We start from the raw sequence: 17,520 nt of genomic DNA, 5'->3' as shown, positions 1-17,520 counted from the left end.
TATATATATATATAATGTGACAAGATAATATCTTTTCTAATCACATAGATAAACAGTGTAGGACCCATAATTTGATTGTCTTTAAGAAATGAAACAATATGTGTTTAAAAAGCGCAAATTGCCTTCTCCCCATGGTTTTTAAAAAAATACCTCTCATATCCTGTGAAGGTAAAAAAAACAACTGTATTTTTAAAGACTACACCTGTACATCGCCAACAGTGCTTCTCTTGACAGTCCTTTCTCCTCCAGATGCATTTTAGGAACTGAGATATCATTCAAAATGGCATACTGAGACTGATTTCTGGTCACAGACACGAGGGAGGAGGAGAAAAGGAGGCACAAATTAAAGAAATGAGAAAAGCCTGCAGTCTCTGATCTTTCAGTCTTTCCATTCCTTGTGTTTGATTTTCTGTCATCTTTTTTTCATTGATCCTATTTGCATTTTTGAGCTGTGTTTTTCCTGCCATTTCTGTGCAACACTTTGTTCCGCATCAGTAGTCACTAAAAAAAGAACACGCCTCCAAATGTTTCCCCATTTAAAGTCTAAAGAAATGCTTTTTGAAAACAAAGAGATAATCACCCTGTGCTTTCTGTGGAAAAATATACCATTTCAACAATTTTGTTCATGTTTTCCCACATTCAGTAAATACACTTTAATTATATGACATTATTATGTTATATGACATTTTAAATTATATTACAATTTGTAGATCACTGTGAATGTAGAAAGAAAGCACCACACTGGTCAACTGCTATTCACTGGTAGGATCTGTCAAGTGTGCCATATCACCCAGCAGGAGGTGAAAGTCTAATGAGTCTAATGAAGGTCTAAATCAAACATTATTATCTCTTGCTGAATTTCCAAATGATTTTCAAGCACTTTGTTTACTATATATTACATTTGGGGTTTTTATAGCCAAATAAAAGTGATTGTTACAATGTGTAAAGCAGAGTGTAAAGTCTTTGCCAAATCAAACAGGTGGCTCATCGGTAAGATTTCCAACCCGGATCAGTGAGGATATCAGTTAGGACAAAAGAGAGGGGAAAGGCATGTTTAGAGGAAGTGAGTGAGAAGATGAAGTATAAACGTGGAGGTGAAGGCTTCTTTCTTGGTCAGTATCCTCACAGTGCACCACGATGTAAACATCACTGTTGACAGTAATGCTGGTGCTCAAGCATTTTCCCATTGCAGGCTTAAGCCTTGGTAGCATCTAGTCCGACATATCTAATACTAGAAATACTAATCTTTATATACTTGGTTATTCCCTTTTTAGATTTCAGTTACTGTTAAAACCAAACTCATACTCTTACCTTCTTCTGCTGCATCCACAGATCAAAGCATTTCTTATGAACCACATTTACCATGATGTTCATTTTTGTAATCAGTCAAAATGTGGAATATAGTCTCACCACCTGGTAACGTGATAGAAAAATGCTGTGGGGGGTCACATGTAAATCTTTTTGGGCACCAGGAGTGTCCAAACTAAAACTTACAGCACTGCCAATCTGGAGTGAACCAAAGCTGTGCACTGACAGAAAAACTGACACTTACAATCGCATTCCTGCAGAAACACACTGCAAACATGTAAATGTCAACAGTAGCACTGCAAGAAAAAAAAAAATAGCATCATGAATATTTGTAAGCCAGTTACAGGCCGGGTGGTAAAGTGAGCTTTTAGGGGCCATCAGTACATTCAGCAGGAAGGAGTGGATAATGCTCTCTCTGCTCAATTACACTGTATGTCTGACATTTAGCTCAGGTTTCTTTAGAGACCATGCAGCATTGGCTCAATCCTTGAAAATAAATATCTGTGGACTGGCTGCTGAATACTAATCTAATGATAATGCCAAAGCTCCAATCTAATGTTAAATAATAGATTTGAGGTTTCATGGCATCAAGTGGGAGGACAAAATTAGATTTTTTCCCTTTCTGTGAATAATACAGATAAATTTGAAAACACAAAGGGCATTTTTATGTGCTCAAATTGCTGTAAGATGGCTTCCTCTGGAGGCACATATGAATCCCTGCTGGTCTGAAATTGAACCGTGCACAAGCATTTTCTCCTACTTCTGATCTAACATTTTGATTTTCAGTTTCACTGACTAAAATTGAATACAGTCATGCATTTGTCAGCGAAATGATAGTTTCATACCTTTACCTGGCCTCAAGATGAAACCTTTTGGAGCTCTAAAATGAAACAGCCAAATGAATAAAAGGCACGATTCATCTGGTATAAGGAGGCAAACAGAATCCTACAAACTGCAGCTGGATTTGCACTATTCAGAAAATAACTATAATTCAGCTTTAGCAGTCACATTTTTATGTCTATTCATGCTCTTTAATTCCAAGATCTGAATCCCTGGTTTCCCTCACAGGCCAATACCTCCCTCTCCTGGCAGAAATCTCCACCTCCCATAGACAGCTGACTAATAACAAAAGTGAAAAACCCTTTTGCTTTTGCTCCTTTTGTATTTAACGAGGTTTCAGCTGCAGTCAGCAAGTTGATTTGAGCTCCAGCGGTCGGTGGCTATTATGTTTTCACATGTTGTCCCTGCACTGTTCTCAAGCTGCCACTCTCTGTACTGTGGCTGAATGCACTAAAGCCTGAGCACCCGCTGCACGCCTCTTTATTAGCAGTCATCCAGAGGAAAGCAAAGAAAGAACACGACAGGGTCAGCTTGATCGCAGTCTTCAGAACAAGGACAGAAAGTTGTACAATTATCCCCCCCGTCACCCACCTTCCTCTCTGCGGTGTGAATCACAGCCTTTGGTTTGCCTCCTCTGCACAGATCACAACCTGGAATGAACTGCCAGACCTTACCAGTGCTAAAACAATACGACTTTAAAAGCGTCCTGCTATGCTTTTCCTCATCTACTGTCATAAATGTGCTGTTACACCAATGGGTGCTGGTATTAAACATGAGATCAATGCATGTGCGACAGATCCCAGCGAGCTAAAAGCTCAGCCAACTGCTCTTAATGCTCAGCCTCAAACTGTTTTTTCTACTCCTGTCTCTCTATGGAGTCCAAAAAAGCTTTTCAAAGAAAAATATTTCATTGTCACTGGAAATTGTGCGACTCTTCTTCGAATAATACCCCCCTACCCCAAACTGCTCTCGAATGACAGTGTGAAGTTGTACCACACTTTATCTGGCGCCGTTTGCACTGGACCTAGTTTATTTTTAGTTTCTGCAAGAAAACGTTTTAATAGCTGTACTTGTCTTTAGACTTGCATGTTTCTCAAGTTTGCACAGTAATATCTACTATCACTACATCTCATATGCTTCGAGTCACACGCATAGTTTGTTTAAAGGTTCAGTATGCTGGATTTATAAATACTACTTTTTGTCATATTTGCTCAAACCGTTGCTATGTTCCAATAGTATGAATACAACGGAGATCACCTCATATGACACCTCTTGAATACCATTTGCAAGGATCAACCATGCCTGAATGAAAACAACCAATCAGAGCGGCACCTCCAACACACTATCAATAACTACTTGTGCCCATGCAGAGCAGCGCCCCCATGTTCAGCATATGGTCTCACTCAATCTAGTGCAGTTTCTGTGGGAGAAGGAGAAGTTTCAGAAATTCATAGGCTGAAAAACAACAGGCAGCAGTAATGAAGTCTCTGCAAACAGCTTGTAGGTGCCTTATCACCACCTTCTGGTAGTAGTACTATATTATCTTCTACCAGGCACCCATAAAAACAAGGGAAACAAGGGAAATACATAAAGTTTTACTGATTTTAATATTAGATAAGCCTATCCCAGCTGCCTTAGGGCGAGAGGAAGGGTACACTCTGGAGAGGTTGCAGGGCTAACACACAGACAAAGACAACCAGTCGCACTCACGTTCACACCTATGGGCAATTTAGAGTTTCCAATTAACCTTTCCCCACTAACTGCATGTCTTTGGACTGTGGGAGGAAGCCGGAGTACCCAGAGAGAACCAGACCTTCTTGCTGTGAGGCAACAGTGCTAACCACCGTGCTGCCCAAAATTACACCGTGATGTAATTTAATATTTTAATAGCCAAAAAATCTCGCTTACAAGCCAATTGTAAGCAAGATGGCTAAAAGACACGGTAAAAACCTTATACATGAACTAAAACTATCAACAGAATTCACAGAAGCTTTGACTTTATGTCCACAACATGTTTGTTTTGTTTGGAACAGATAAGTGAAACTTTCCTAGTTATACAGGCAATTGGGATTAGGAATTGGTGGGAAAGAAAGGTTAAACAGCAGCATCCACTATTAAAACACTGCCCTCTGGGTGGTCAAAGTTTTCTTTAAACCTTTAGATGCTAATGACAAAAAGTATCTTTATAAAAGACGACAGCTTTAAATGTGGAGGAGCTAAATCAGCTTGTTTCCGACAGTGAAGAAACTGAGCAGCTGCACCAAGGTCCAGTATGAGATAAATAATTTCGACCATTGAATTATGTAAAGCTACTTTAATAGAGCCAAAGAATAAACACAGAGCTAGAAATGACCACAACACATTCCCTTAAAAAAATGCTAGCAGGAAAACAAAACAAATTAAGATAAGCAAAATGAGCCCGTTTCCCAAAAGCACCTCAAGGCCAAGCTTATTGGATTATCCACATCAATAACAAAAAAAGTTTCCCAAATGCAAAATAACTTACAGACATTCTTAGAGATACTCAAACATTGAAGTGTGCCTTCTGCTCTGGCTGCGAAAGGCTGCAGAAGGGCCGGGGAGGGGTTTTAACTGCAGCTTTTATTGCTTATGCTAATTTCTAAGCCCTGTGATGATCTTTCAGAGACACAGATGAAAAGCAGCTATATTTTGTACGACGCCCATTTTCTCTTTGTAGCAAATTAATGTAATAACATGAAACAGAATCAAACCGTAACCGGCGATTGACACTTTTAATTTGACTTTTCTGACTAATAAAACACTTTTTTGTTTTGTTGAGTGTCACGTACTTGCACGAATGACAGGAAGATGTTGATAATAAGTGCTAAAATGCATATATTTATAGAAGTGCTGTGACTTAATCTTAACTAATTTCCTAAGGGTGTTGGTGTAATTTGGCAACAAGCAGAGAAAGCCGTTGACAACTGCACTTGAAGCTGTGTTTTCTCACTGAACAATCACAAATGTTTCTACAACATTCAAGCTTTTTAACTGATAACTCCATTTTTATCCGCCTCAGAAAATGCTTTCAGAGACTTAGATTATCAGGAAGCAGGGCCAAGATCTGTGAGAGTGTGAGCACACAAAGACCTCATTTTCTCTCTGAACACGACAGGAGGAAAATCCATTTTCTCAATCAAGATGAATTTCCAGTTTTCAATTGTGATTTGAACATTTGATTGGAGCTGTAAATGCACTATTATTCAGCACAGAGATTTGCCGCAGGAAAAGCAGAAACAAGTGCCTGTTTTAAGCCTGAAAAGGCAGTTTTTGAAAGATAATCTTCAAGGTATACAATGGCTGCAACAGGCTGAGAGGACTCTAGCACATTAGCTGTTGTAAAGAGGCACCACCCTGTCTATAGATGCCCTGCAAATGGGGCATTTCTTTGGCTCTGGCAGGACCTCGTAGCACTGGCTGCAGGTACACACATGACCACACTCTAGAAACACGCAGGAGCGATCCCGGCTCAGGCAGACAGTGCAGCTGGTGGGGGATATGCTGCTTTCCTCTATGTTAAGTTCACGCAAACGCTTCCTCTGTTGTTCCTTGAACTCCTCAAGTATGCTTCTCTCCTTCTTGCTCTGTCTGCGATGCATGTATTGCTTCCACAGGATGTAGAGGAGCGTGGAGCAGGCAGCCATGCCGAACACAATCGCCAGAATCCTCCAGAGTCTAACGCTGGTCCCCTGCTTCCGCAAGAGAGACTCGTAGTCCAGCCGAGTGAGGAAATAACAGAAGCCCTGTTTGGGTGGTTGGAGCTTAATCAGGTTGTTATCCAGGACCAGCTCTCCGACTCCTGTGATGCTGTCACCCACACGCAGCATCTCCTCGGTTTCGTGGATGCCTTTTGGTCGCTCCCCGCTGATGAAGTGACCAATAACACTGGACAAGGATTGGACTGTGGGGTGGAAGTTCTCGTAGGTGGTCTCCAGATCCAACTCTGCTGCATCTAACGGGCGTATAACTCGGACTGTGGAAGCGATATCGTCATCATGTGACCCGAGGGCAAAGGGAACTGTGTTAATGCGCTGATGGATGATTTTCTCAGTGCTGTTCCTGTGTGGAAACATTAAATTATATTGATTTATAATTACTATCTATACATCAGAAAACAGCAACAGTCCAAAGCTCAGCTTATAAAGACAAACAACCATATTTTGGGCTTTTTTTTTTTGATTATTAGCTCTTTATTTTAGCTCCAGTGTATTTTAAATAGTTTCTTTGCATGACAATAATAATCTCAGATTATTCGGCAATTTTCTTATAATCAAATTATGTAAAACTGCCATATAAACATTTTTCAAAGCTTTTAAAAGAATCATTTAAAAAGATATTTAAGAGTTTCAAGTGCGAATGACTTTTTAAGTCATCTTTTCTCTGTCTTGTTTTTTCCGACGTGTAGGGTAGATTTAATAAGAAGGATATAGGTCAGTAATGGACAGTCATTGCTTTTGCCTCAGCCTGTCAGTCACTGCTACATAATCTGAGGACCTCATGCGTTCTTTGCACACCACCTTTGTAATATGCATTGACCTAATGAACTTGAGGCAATTTTGGGAGATTCAAGCTGGTATTTTTTTCCACAGTTACTGAAAATATTCAATTACTTCGGCTGAAAAGCATGCACGCCCAACACTTGTTTTAATGCACTGCACTTTTATCCCTTGCACAGAGTCTGGTATGCTTTGGACAAGAGATATCTGAGTGTGAAGGCAAAACTGGATTTTAGTAGTCGATCAACACTCCTGCCCTCACCTGTGACCATGACATGTGGGTAGAGACTGAAAGAATAAGAAGATCGTGAGAATAAGAATAAGGAGAAAAGCTTTCTCCGCTCTGACTCTCTTAGAGACAGGGGAAAAGAGTAGAGCTGCAACTCATCCTCAATGAAAAGAGCCAGTTTGAGGTGGTTTGGGCATCTGACTAGGACGCTTTCTAAGTGAGACATTTCAGGCAAGTCCAACTGCGAGGAGACCGAAAGGCAGTCCAGGACATGGTTGAGAGATTATGTCTCTCAGCTAGCTTGAAAGGGCATCTCTGCTTAGACTGCCACCCATGCGACTCAGTTAAGTAGCAGAAAATGGATGCTGGGACTCACTAAACAGTTGGCAGCAGTTTTTCTTTTCCCTGAATATTTGGTCATGCCTGTGAAAAAAAGTTATTAGAGAAGAAGGTGACTTCAGCATGAAATACGCTCAATTTAGTTACCAGAGTATTTGGCTCTTGAGTTGTTTAGCAGGCTGCTGTCTGCGTCAGCGTTACCATCTGCTCTCCCTCTAACTACAACACTGACACAACTGTTTTTCCCAACGGCGAAACGTCAGCACGTAATCCTGTTCTCCGTCTACGTTTATGAATGAATTTGATAACTGCATGCCATCATTAAACCAAAAATCACTTAGCATAAATAGTTCCCTGTTTTTTAAATTAAAAAACAGATGTTTAGTGTGGAAAACAGAAAATGTTATTTATTTCAGCTGAATAACAAAACATTCAGACTGTCTGTAAAAAAACATATTTATTTAACCTCTTACCATATGTGAGTGGTGCGGTTCCACACCATCTTCTCCTCCTTCAGCGTCAGCCTCTCAATGACACCTTTGCAGTTATCGACAAACTGGCTGTTTAGTGTTTCCTTCACAGATCTCACCACACCTGCAGTGTGCAATAACTAAGTGTCAATTATTTTTCAGGACTCCCAATAAAAATAAAAGTTACTTTATTTAGGTTTTCCGCACGGCTCAGCAAACCTTCTATGACGGCATATGGGATACATCTTCCAGGAGTTTCAGACAGGATGGTTTTCAAATCTTGGTCATGGGAGACTTTCTTTGCTTCCTGTAGAATAAAAATAAATATATACTAAAAATGTAAGGAATTTTCACCCTGCATATGATAAACAGAAATGCAGAAATATGTCTGACCTTTAATCTGGCAACTATTGTAGCTCTGCTTCTGTAAATGGAATAGAAGAATGCGGTCAGAGCCGAGCTTGTGGCTAAGACCACAATCTGTGCCGTTGAGGGCTTCCCACTGGAGTCCATCCTGAAATCTACAGCATTGAAGGTCGCTGTGAGAGAGGAGATGAACACATCAGGAAGTTATCATTCATGTCAGTCCAATAGGCCACAACTGTCAGAGTTTGACCTACAAAGTAGTTCCTGGAACTCACTAAAAGACACTTTAGCCACGGAAAAATGATCAGCATTGTAATATTTTTAAGCACACTGAAGATGAAAAGAAAATGCATAGATTTCTGTTGAATAAAGCAACAGACTCTTTGCTTTTACTTTCCACAGTCCGATCAACCACAAATGTTGGAAATTGTCCTTTTACAAAGCCACCACAAAGTGCAATTTCCATTTTCTGCACTTGAACTCCATATTATAGGATACCATTGTTTTTACTCCAAAACATTCAATTAGACTCCACAATATGGACACCCTACAAATAGTTTTGACTGTGCAGCAGTTCAAACTACCAATAAACCACATTTACTATGAGATTACAAGGAGCAGGAATTTTCCGCCAATCAATCTCAAAGGTCTTGTTTGTTCTACCAAAAATCTAAACATATTAAGTTTATACTCATTTTAAATATATATTTAAAAAATAAACATAAAATATATGGCTTGGGAGTTCAGTCCTGAGCTACACACGTGGTGGAGACTGTCATGTCCTGTGGGGCATGGCAGCTGCTCTGTGGGAGAGAAGGGAACTCCGCTGAGGTGGTGGAAGCTGCACAGAGGATGGTTGGATGCTGCCACCACTACAGACATCTACATCAGCAGACTCAGTAAGACTGCTGAACTCTAGTGGTCCCAGCCAAAGGTAACACCACTTGTGTCTTTGAACTATACACTTTTTGTTTTTATTTATACTAAAGAACACTGTCAAATTGTTTTAGGGTGCTTGCTTCTGTTTCTTTTCTCTCATTCTTGTTGGCTTTTAACCAGGACCTCAGCGAAAAAAATCATTTCACCTCATGTGAGTATGTGTTGCAATGACAATAAAAATCCGTAAATATATGCAGACTTTCGCCACTGCTGTTGCTAAAAATCTACCGAAACAGGAACGTCAGAGCAAAGGTTGCGTGGCATCTCGTTACAACTTAGAGCAAATTTCAAATAGGATCATCTCACAAATAAAGCACATTGAAACTACCCATAATTGAATGCGTGTAGATAAATACTTTTGAAAAAGTCACGTCTGCGGCTCCCTAATGTTTTGCTTTTCTCCTTTTCATATCTAAATGGATTGGAAACCGCTCACAGCTTAAACGGTAAATATATAGTTTATGGTTACTCCAGTCTGGACACTAAAATAGCCCCCATTAACTAACACGACAAGCAAGTTAGCTTCAGCAAACACAACATTACTCAGTGCTAACAATTAAATCATCAGCTTACATGGTAATATCAGTCTTTGTCAGTAAATATCCTTTCGTTTAAAGCGAAGTCGTTAGCTGGAGTGTTGACTAAAGTTATCATTTCCTTCACTTCCTTAACTGACATTACTAGCTAGCTTGGCTAAATTAGCAGTTTGCTAGCTATGCCTTGACTGGAAATGAAAGGACGGCTGAGACATTTGTTTGAAATAAGCTGCAGCCGTCACATAAGGAGGCAACTAAAAGCAGCTTTAACGGACTGTCCAGCCACACATTTACACTCGATTTCCTGTCAACAAACCTGAAACAACAGCAGTCTCCACAGCTAAGCCAACACCAACACCGGGAAAGACACCGACGTGCACTTTGCCTCCCCACCAGTAGATGGCAGTGTGGCAGCGTACATCTATTCGTGAACTTGACGGCCATACCAGCTCCTATCCAAGGTTAAATAAAACTAAAGTAAAAACTAGAAGGAAAAAAACAAAACAAAACAAAACAAAAATAAAACAAACAAAAACATTTTAGATACCGAAATAAAAAAACAACAACAAACAGACGTTGCAACTCGACAACAACAAACTGAAATTATATTAAATGCTTACAAAACTAGATAATATAAAAATTGTACATGCTTTAGTCTTTATCAGTGTAGCCAAATCTGTCAAGCAGCAGGAGGCTTTGGTGTATTTCTTTAGTGAGACTGGAATGTTTATATGACATTAAAAGCATCTCATCTATATCTGAATCTGACTTCTTCCACATTATAGTCATAAAAATGCTCAAAATTACACTGAAATTGGACTAATTTAATAATAAAAACTAACATGAAATGCGCATAATCACTCTGGAAATTAACAGAAACTAAAGTGAACTGAAAATAAAAAAGAAAAAAAATCATCTACTCAAGAGGTTAATTGAAACAAAAAGCCAAGGTTAAACTCAAGAGCTAAAATGTCAATAGACATAATTCTATGCAAATGAAACATTAAAATCAATCAGAACAAACAAACAAAACAAAAAAAGAGAGCAACAGAAAAAGCGCATCTATAAAAAACGTGTTTTAATAAGTGAAGTTAATATGAAAGCCTTATCTCCAACAGCAGATTTTCCCATAGCTGGGGCCAGAAGCAGGGTCACCTTTAGATTTAAGCCCCAGAGAAGCCCCACTTGAGATTCAGGATTTCTGCTTTAGAAGTGATCAGTGAAATTTTGTGCAAAAAAATTCTAAAACAAACAGAGATCCAGTGGAAGGAAGCCACGATTTGGGTGTTTGAAAACCCAGTAAGAAGCTGAGCTGCTGAATTCTATTTGAGGTGAGATCGAGAGCCACTTTTCCTCAGTGCCATAAAGAGGGAGTTGCAGTAGTCAGACCTAAACAAAACAAGTATGTCAGCAACTGTTATGTTTTTACTAGACATTGTGTTTACCTTAGCTAAGGCACTGAGACCTATTTTTCCAGCAATAAAGTGCAGCTTTGATTTTTTCCCCCTTTTTTTGTATAGGGACAAGCAGCACTGATGGCACTGATGCCATCTGATAGCCACGGGTCTTTAAAATGCATTAAAATCTGCAACAAACTAGAGACAAACAAGCATAGACTACATACATGCATACAAACATAATGACAGCTTTGGGCGTGCCAGTCATGCAAATTCTAAACATTAAAATGAATGTTAGTTACACATCCTCTCATTATATCTCCTTTAGGCCTGCCGCTGATCTGATTTCTTTTTTAATGTTCCTGGTGTTGTTCTGCTCGTGTCTTTTAATTCTCCTGCTGCACCATGAACATTCTAGTGCTGCTGCAGAGGACATAAAGTCAGTGCTACCGTTAAAAAAAAGATATATATTCCAGTCCATAAAGATGTGCAGGTGTACCCAAAAAGCCTCCTGGAGGGTAGGAGGGCTTCCTCGCCCTGGGGTGACCCTCTCTGCCTGCAGTTCATCCAAGGCTGCATACAAATTGTGTTTTCTCGGCTAGCATTAATGGCACTCTTTAACCATGACTTTGGGTCATCTTATAAATCATTTCAGTATACACTCATGCACACACTTCCATTTGGATAAAACAAACAAAACAAAAACAGAGACAGTGGCTGTCAGACAAAATTAAGTCCAGTGTGAGTCAGTAGATTTATAACAGTAAGTCCAGTAGAATGGGTACGCCTTTTGTTTTGATGGATTTCTCCTTAAGAACCATATTTCAACTAAATGACCAAATTATCTTTTGTTGTATATTGCCTCTTTGCACTTTCCCATTGCATCATGTGCTTGGTGTATTTCTTGTGTGTTGTGGTTTCAGCTGGCACAGTTTGTAGCAGGAGGCTCTTTAGCCTGAAAAGCCATGCCCTGCTTACTCAAGCTGAATCTATCAGATAAAGAGAAGAGCTTTGATGAGGCAAAAATCATTGGAATTAGGTGCAATACTGAAACTTAGTGCATTGGGTGTATTGAATACATTTATACATTTTCAGATCATTTTTTTTGGCTACTCTGTATATCTCTAATCATTTCTGAGTCTTTGTTTTTAGACCAGGTCAACCAGCTGTCAAAACCACCCCGTACAGCAATCCATTAAAATGGTGGTACTGCACAGTGTTGGAGTGAATTGCCTGAAAAAACATCAGCCAGTTTCACTCAATAAAAGTGCTGCTATCAGAGCAAGCAGAGCTTTGGATTAAAAAAAAGGCTGTTTTCACACGTTTGATGCTGCTGGTTGAAACAGCATTTTAAAAGAATTTGGGTCATGCTGGGTTGAATAAAGTGGAAATCCTATAAAAACTGTGAAACTGCAGAAAAGCAGTTGATTTTGTAAACACGGTATCAGAGTTCTTTAAAGGCGTTTTTTTTAAACTACTTTATCATGTCTACCTAAAGTCATCTCAAATATAAAACTATGAAGCAATGATAAAAAGTTGCAAGATAAAATCCCTGCTGGTATTTTGTCCTTTTTAGATACTTGGGTTTGTTTCTTATGGATCTGATGTCACTCAGAGCTCTGTCCACTCAGTAAATGCACATCTAGTGTTTACTCCTGTTTCTTTTCACTGTCTCTCCTTGCCTTTGGGATGTTTTACGACTTTTTCATTTGTGGGAGAAATAAGAAGAAATGGATGTAGCCACCACGATGTCACCTTTTGGCTAATTATTTGTTTTTTATAATAATACAGAGAAAACCCAGAGAAAGCAATCAAAAGACCCCCCCAGGAGCAAGTAATTGGTGACAGTGGAAAGGAAAAACTCCCTTTTAATAGGAAGGAATCTCCAGCAGCCATCTGCTACAACTGGTTGGGGGTGAGAGAAAGAAGACAGAACCAAAGACACTGTGAAAGAGTGCCAGAGCTTAATAATGTTTACTGAAATCATAGAAAGGGAATGTTGGTATATTTTTTTCATGAACTTTGCAACAACCGGCCTTCCTCTTTGCAACCAGAGGAGTCACCACCTGCTGGCTTCATTTTTTAGATCTGAAAGCTACATTTATCTTTCATACAGTCTTTCATCTTATAGAAATGAGCAACCCAAACTCCTGGGCTGTTTCTTTCCTCTGTTCAGTTACTAAGAACTCGTCCTCCACACTCCAACATGAAAGATAGCTTTCTTCACCCTTTTACAATGTATTTATCTATTTATGTTTAGTGAAACAAAGGTCTGCATTTTCAATTTCATTTTGCAACTTTGTAAGTCCGAACTAAAAATCTGTCTTCTGCCTTCAAAAATAATGTATAATTCTTATTCATATGATCAATTCCTGTTATCTTGCACTCAGCTCATTTCACATCAGTAATTATTTGCCAGACACACCGCACAGAAATGCTCATTGTAATTATTCAGATGGGCTGTTTAAAACGTAATGAATGAAGGAAAGCAGCAGGTGCAACAGCCTTTAATGGTGCATTTCTTTTTACTCGTCTAATCTTTACATTCACTAACTGCATTTACTTCTTGAAATGCCCCTGAAATGCACTTCATCCTTTTAGCGTCCCTTTTAAAATCTTAAAAATTCAGCAAAGTGAAAGCAAAATCTGTCACAGAAAACTCCCGTGGCTGAATCAGTCTGACATAATCAACCTGACATCTGAATGATCAGCCTTCACAAAGTCAGGGAGCTTTGCTTCTCTCGGGAAAAGTTGCAGCCTTATTTTCAACCTCAACAAAAGAGCAGGGATGTCCTGGGGGAGTTCTTTTCAACATTAGTCACCTTATTTTGTGGAGAGAATCTACCTTTCTATTACCCCCCTCTGCCCATGTAAGACTTCCTCATTTTGTTTGTGTCAGTCACAGAAAGACTTCCGTTCAAATGCCAGCCTGACACATTCACATTAATTTCAAACAGACAGAAATAGAGATAGCAGATGGAGGCAGCAGCTTTATAGGAGGAGTACTAGAGGCGAGAAGAACATTGTATGTGTCCTCTTGATGCTGCACCGCTGAAAGGACGACATTTGGAATTTGCTGCGACTGATTCAGAGAAGCCTGGCATTTTGCCTGCCTGTGCAAAATCCCCAACACCCTTCCTTTTGACTGTTACACAGCAGGCACATTCATTTATTGTAATACTCTTTCAAACTTACAGTAACTTACAGGTGCTGAAATTACAATATACAACTGCAGAAGTAACCACTCGACCTTTGAAATGTCCAAATACTCACATGTGGTTGGAGGAGTGTCTCACTAAATTAAAGACAATATCAGTTAGAAGTCTTTTTCTTTTTACTCTTCAGTAAAGTGCCTTCATTGACAAAAAATATTTGGTGTTAATAAGCTAATCAAAAATTAGCAAACAATCAAAAGATTTGAAGAATTTAAATGTAAAACATGTTTGGAGTACTAACTGCTTTTACTTCTGCACATGCATACAGGCTGCTTATTCATCCACTGAAAAGCATATTATTTGAGGAAAAACACTGAAATGAGCCGGCGTTCTGCAGCCGGAGGACTGCTTTGAGCATTACTCAAGAGGAGCACAGGAAGTATAATGAATGTAGCTGGCAATGACTTTATTGTGCCCTTATTCTGCCCTTGAAAGCATGAAAAGGTTTTAGCTGCAACATGCAATGAAACACTAGTATTCCTGATACTGCTGAATATACTGGTATGCATAATGTGCAGTTATCATAGTGCGAATATGAGATGAAGGAAAATGCAACATCCAAAATGTGGTTTAAAAATAAATGAACATTTCAGGAAAATGCTGCATGTTTATGTCCATATTACAGCTAACATCAATAGTAATCTTACACACTCACGGGACACTTTATTAGGTAAAACTGCATTTTAATGCAAATGCATCAGGCATGTAGGCATGGTTTAAACAACCTGATGAAGTTCAAACTGAGCATCAGAGGGAGGACAAAGGTTTAAATAACTTTGAATGTGGCATGGGTGTGTTGCATGTTTAACAGGCGGGCGTTAGCTGATGCAGACACTGAAGGAGACAGAACTAAGTTTCAAACAAAAAGCGAGCCTTTTATTGTGGCCGATAACATAAGAATAAAAATAAAGCGAACGGTAAATGGGCAAAACTAAACTAAAACCTAAACTGGGAGAACTATGATAACAGACCAGGAACATATGAAAAACTAAAATATGGAACATGACCTGAGCAGAATCATGACATACATGAAACTTAACGGAGGAAACACAAACAACCCGACAAAGACTGAATGACAACACACAGACTGAATACACACAGGAGGTGATCAGGGGAAGTGGAAATACAGTGGAAACAGCTGAAACAAATGAACATAATGACACCTCAGGGGAAGAGTAAAACTAAGCACGCGGAACATGGAAACAACAGACTTTCAAAATAAAACAGGAAACATTGAGAGACTTAGACATGGCACACAAGCTTGACAACATGAAGCACGCAAACAAGGAACACATGACATATTGACAGAGAAGACAACAAACTACGAATGAATCAGGAATGATAGAAGGAACAAAACTAGAATGAAACACAACCAAACCCTAAGCACTGAGCATATATTCAATATAAGAAATCAAAAAATACAAAATGAACTCAAAATGCTGAGTCACAGCAGAAACTCAAAAAACCACTTGTTACAACCAAACTATGAAGCAGAGCATCTCTGTTGCTGACCGTGTGTCAGGGTCTCTGAGTATTGGATTCTAGGTTTTCTGTAAATGATTATTCTGTTAACTTCTGAGAATCATTTCTTTTGAGTTTTGCATTTTTCTAATAATAGTATTTCTTTATATTTATATTTCTCTGGGTTTAGTTCTTTTGAACATCCAGTTCTGTCAACGGTTACAGTTTTGGTTTATATTCAGTTCATTGAGTTTCTATGTATTCCTGCCTCTCATGTGTTCCGTGTCTTTAGTCTCTGTTTTTGTGTTTTGTTACTTCCTGTTTTTATTGTTGTCGTCTGGTGTCTTTAGTTTACTTCCATCTGAGTCATTATGTTAAGTATCCTCAGCTGTGTTCCCACCTGCTACTTTCCCCCTCATTATCTGAGGTGTTGTGTCTACACATGTTATTAGGCACATTTTATGATTGAATGATTCACAGGACAGTGCTAAGTGGATGAGACGAATAAATGACATTTATTTTACGAATAAACATTCCTCTAAAAATGGACAAAAATGAGTAAAAAAGCATCCAATGCCAAAGAAAATCTTTGAAAGAGTCTCAGAAAGTCTGTTGCTCAAGATCACTTTAAAAAACTTTCAAGAAAGTCTAGCTCAGAGGAACAAATATTAAAGTAATGAGGGATGGTTCAAGACTTTTGCCCAGTGTTGGGTATAGCAGAAATGAAAGACATACATTATAGGTCCCCTTTAAAAAGCATATGAACAGATATCAGACTCCTCATATGTCTCATTATTTATTTATTTTCTTGTGCTAAGAATCCACATCCAGATACTTAAAATAATTCTAATTAACATGTATTAATTAGCCCTTGCTTCTAATGTCTTGGCTAATTGCCTCATTATTTTTGCCTTATTTTTTCACTGACCTTTAAAACAACCACTTACTGCAGCACAGCGCTCTTTCACTTCTATAGTGCAGGATTAAACGAGGGGGAGTTGACCTGCATGTCTCCTGTGACTGTCCCCTTCTACTGAGCAAGGACGGGAATAAGCCTCCTTTCTATAATGTCCTGCACGTTTCCTCTTCATTAAACTATGATTCACTTGAACTGAATTACGTATTCAGCCAAAGCTAGAGAATCTATAGTATGGAAATTAGGTGATATTGATTTTCATCCCTTGAGGCTTTTACTTCCTGTTTTTGTAAACAAAGAAAAGGCTTCAGCTCTACCAAACGTTCTGTAATGCTACTTTGTCATTTTTTGTCAGACTAATTTTTGATTGGCCGTGGGTGTGTTATTGATAGCGGCAGTCTGATGCGTGAAAAACACAGCAGCCTTTCTGTCACTATTCCCTCTCGCGCTTTCTTTAAGCTACGGCTGCCTGCATTGCTGTCGCCCTCACGTACAACCATAAATCAGCCATGTAAGAGCTGGGCCCCTCTCTGCCAGGCCCTGCACATTGATTACACTGCACTGGGTAAGTGTAGCGTGATGAAGAGAGAGCCCAATTCAATTAGGCTGCCTTGCTAGACAGAAATACGTAGAATATGTTGGCCTGGATAAAAGAATGTCTTCTGTCGAAACTGAGGATAAGGAAAAAGAATTTCAGAGGTGAGGCAGGGATGTCGCTTAGGGAAAGTAATTGGTTTGCTACGATAACCTTCTGCACCCTGGATTGCTTGTGAGTTGATAACTGATGCACATTTTCAAGGGTAGAAGAGAAAGTGATATGATGATGATAAAAGATTTGTTTTTTATTTCCTGCAACTAACAGCGAATAAACACATTTTAATCAACCTTAGGTCAAAGTCTGCTTGCAAATCTTCTGACTTTGTCGATCCCAGTTTGAACAGATTTCAAGAAGATACATTGTAACTTCTTAAGTGAACCCAGCTTTTT

General features: G+C 39.1%; 1 protein-coding gene across 2 annotated transcripts; it reads right to left on the bottom strand.

Moving 5' to 3' along the window:
• Positions 1 to 4,442: 4,442 nt before the first annotated feature.
• mul1 (mitochondrial E3 ubiquitin protein ligase 1) lies at positions 4,443 to 9,977 on the bottom strand. Of its 2 annotated transcripts, none has more exons than XM_005740929.1 (5): positions 9,861 to 9,977; positions 8,097 to 8,242; positions 7,923 to 8,010; positions 7,707 to 7,827; positions 4,443 to 6,228 (listed from the first exon to the last, which is right to left on the bottom strand). In XM_005740929.1, exons 2-5 carry the CDS (start codon positions 8,214 to 8,216, stop codon positions 5,499 to 5,501), a joined length of 1,059 nt encoding a protein of 352 aa, XP_005740986.1. In that variant the 5' UTR covers positions 8,217 to 8,242; positions 9,861 to 9,977; the 3' UTR covers positions 4,443 to 5,498. The 2 variants fall into 2 exon arrangements, with proteins under 2 accessions (XP_005740986.1, XP_005740987.1); XM_005740930.2 differs by lacking the exon at positions 9,861 to 9,977 and adding an exon at positions 9,582 to 9,834.
• Positions 9,978 to 17,520: the final 7,543 nt, after the last annotated feature.

This window comes from Pundamilia nyererei, unplaced genomic scaffold (assembly GCF_000239375.1).
Source record: "Pundamilia nyererei isolate P.nyererei 1_Seehausen unplaced genomic scaffold, PunNye1.0 scaffold00106, whole genome shotgun sequence".
Taxonomy (NCBI): Eukaryota; Metazoa; Chordata; class Actinopteri; order Cichliformes; family Cichlidae; genus Pundamilia; species Pundamilia nyererei.
The sequence above is the reverse complement of the archived record's forward strand: the minus strand, read 5'-3'. Positions and strand labels throughout refer to the sequence as shown.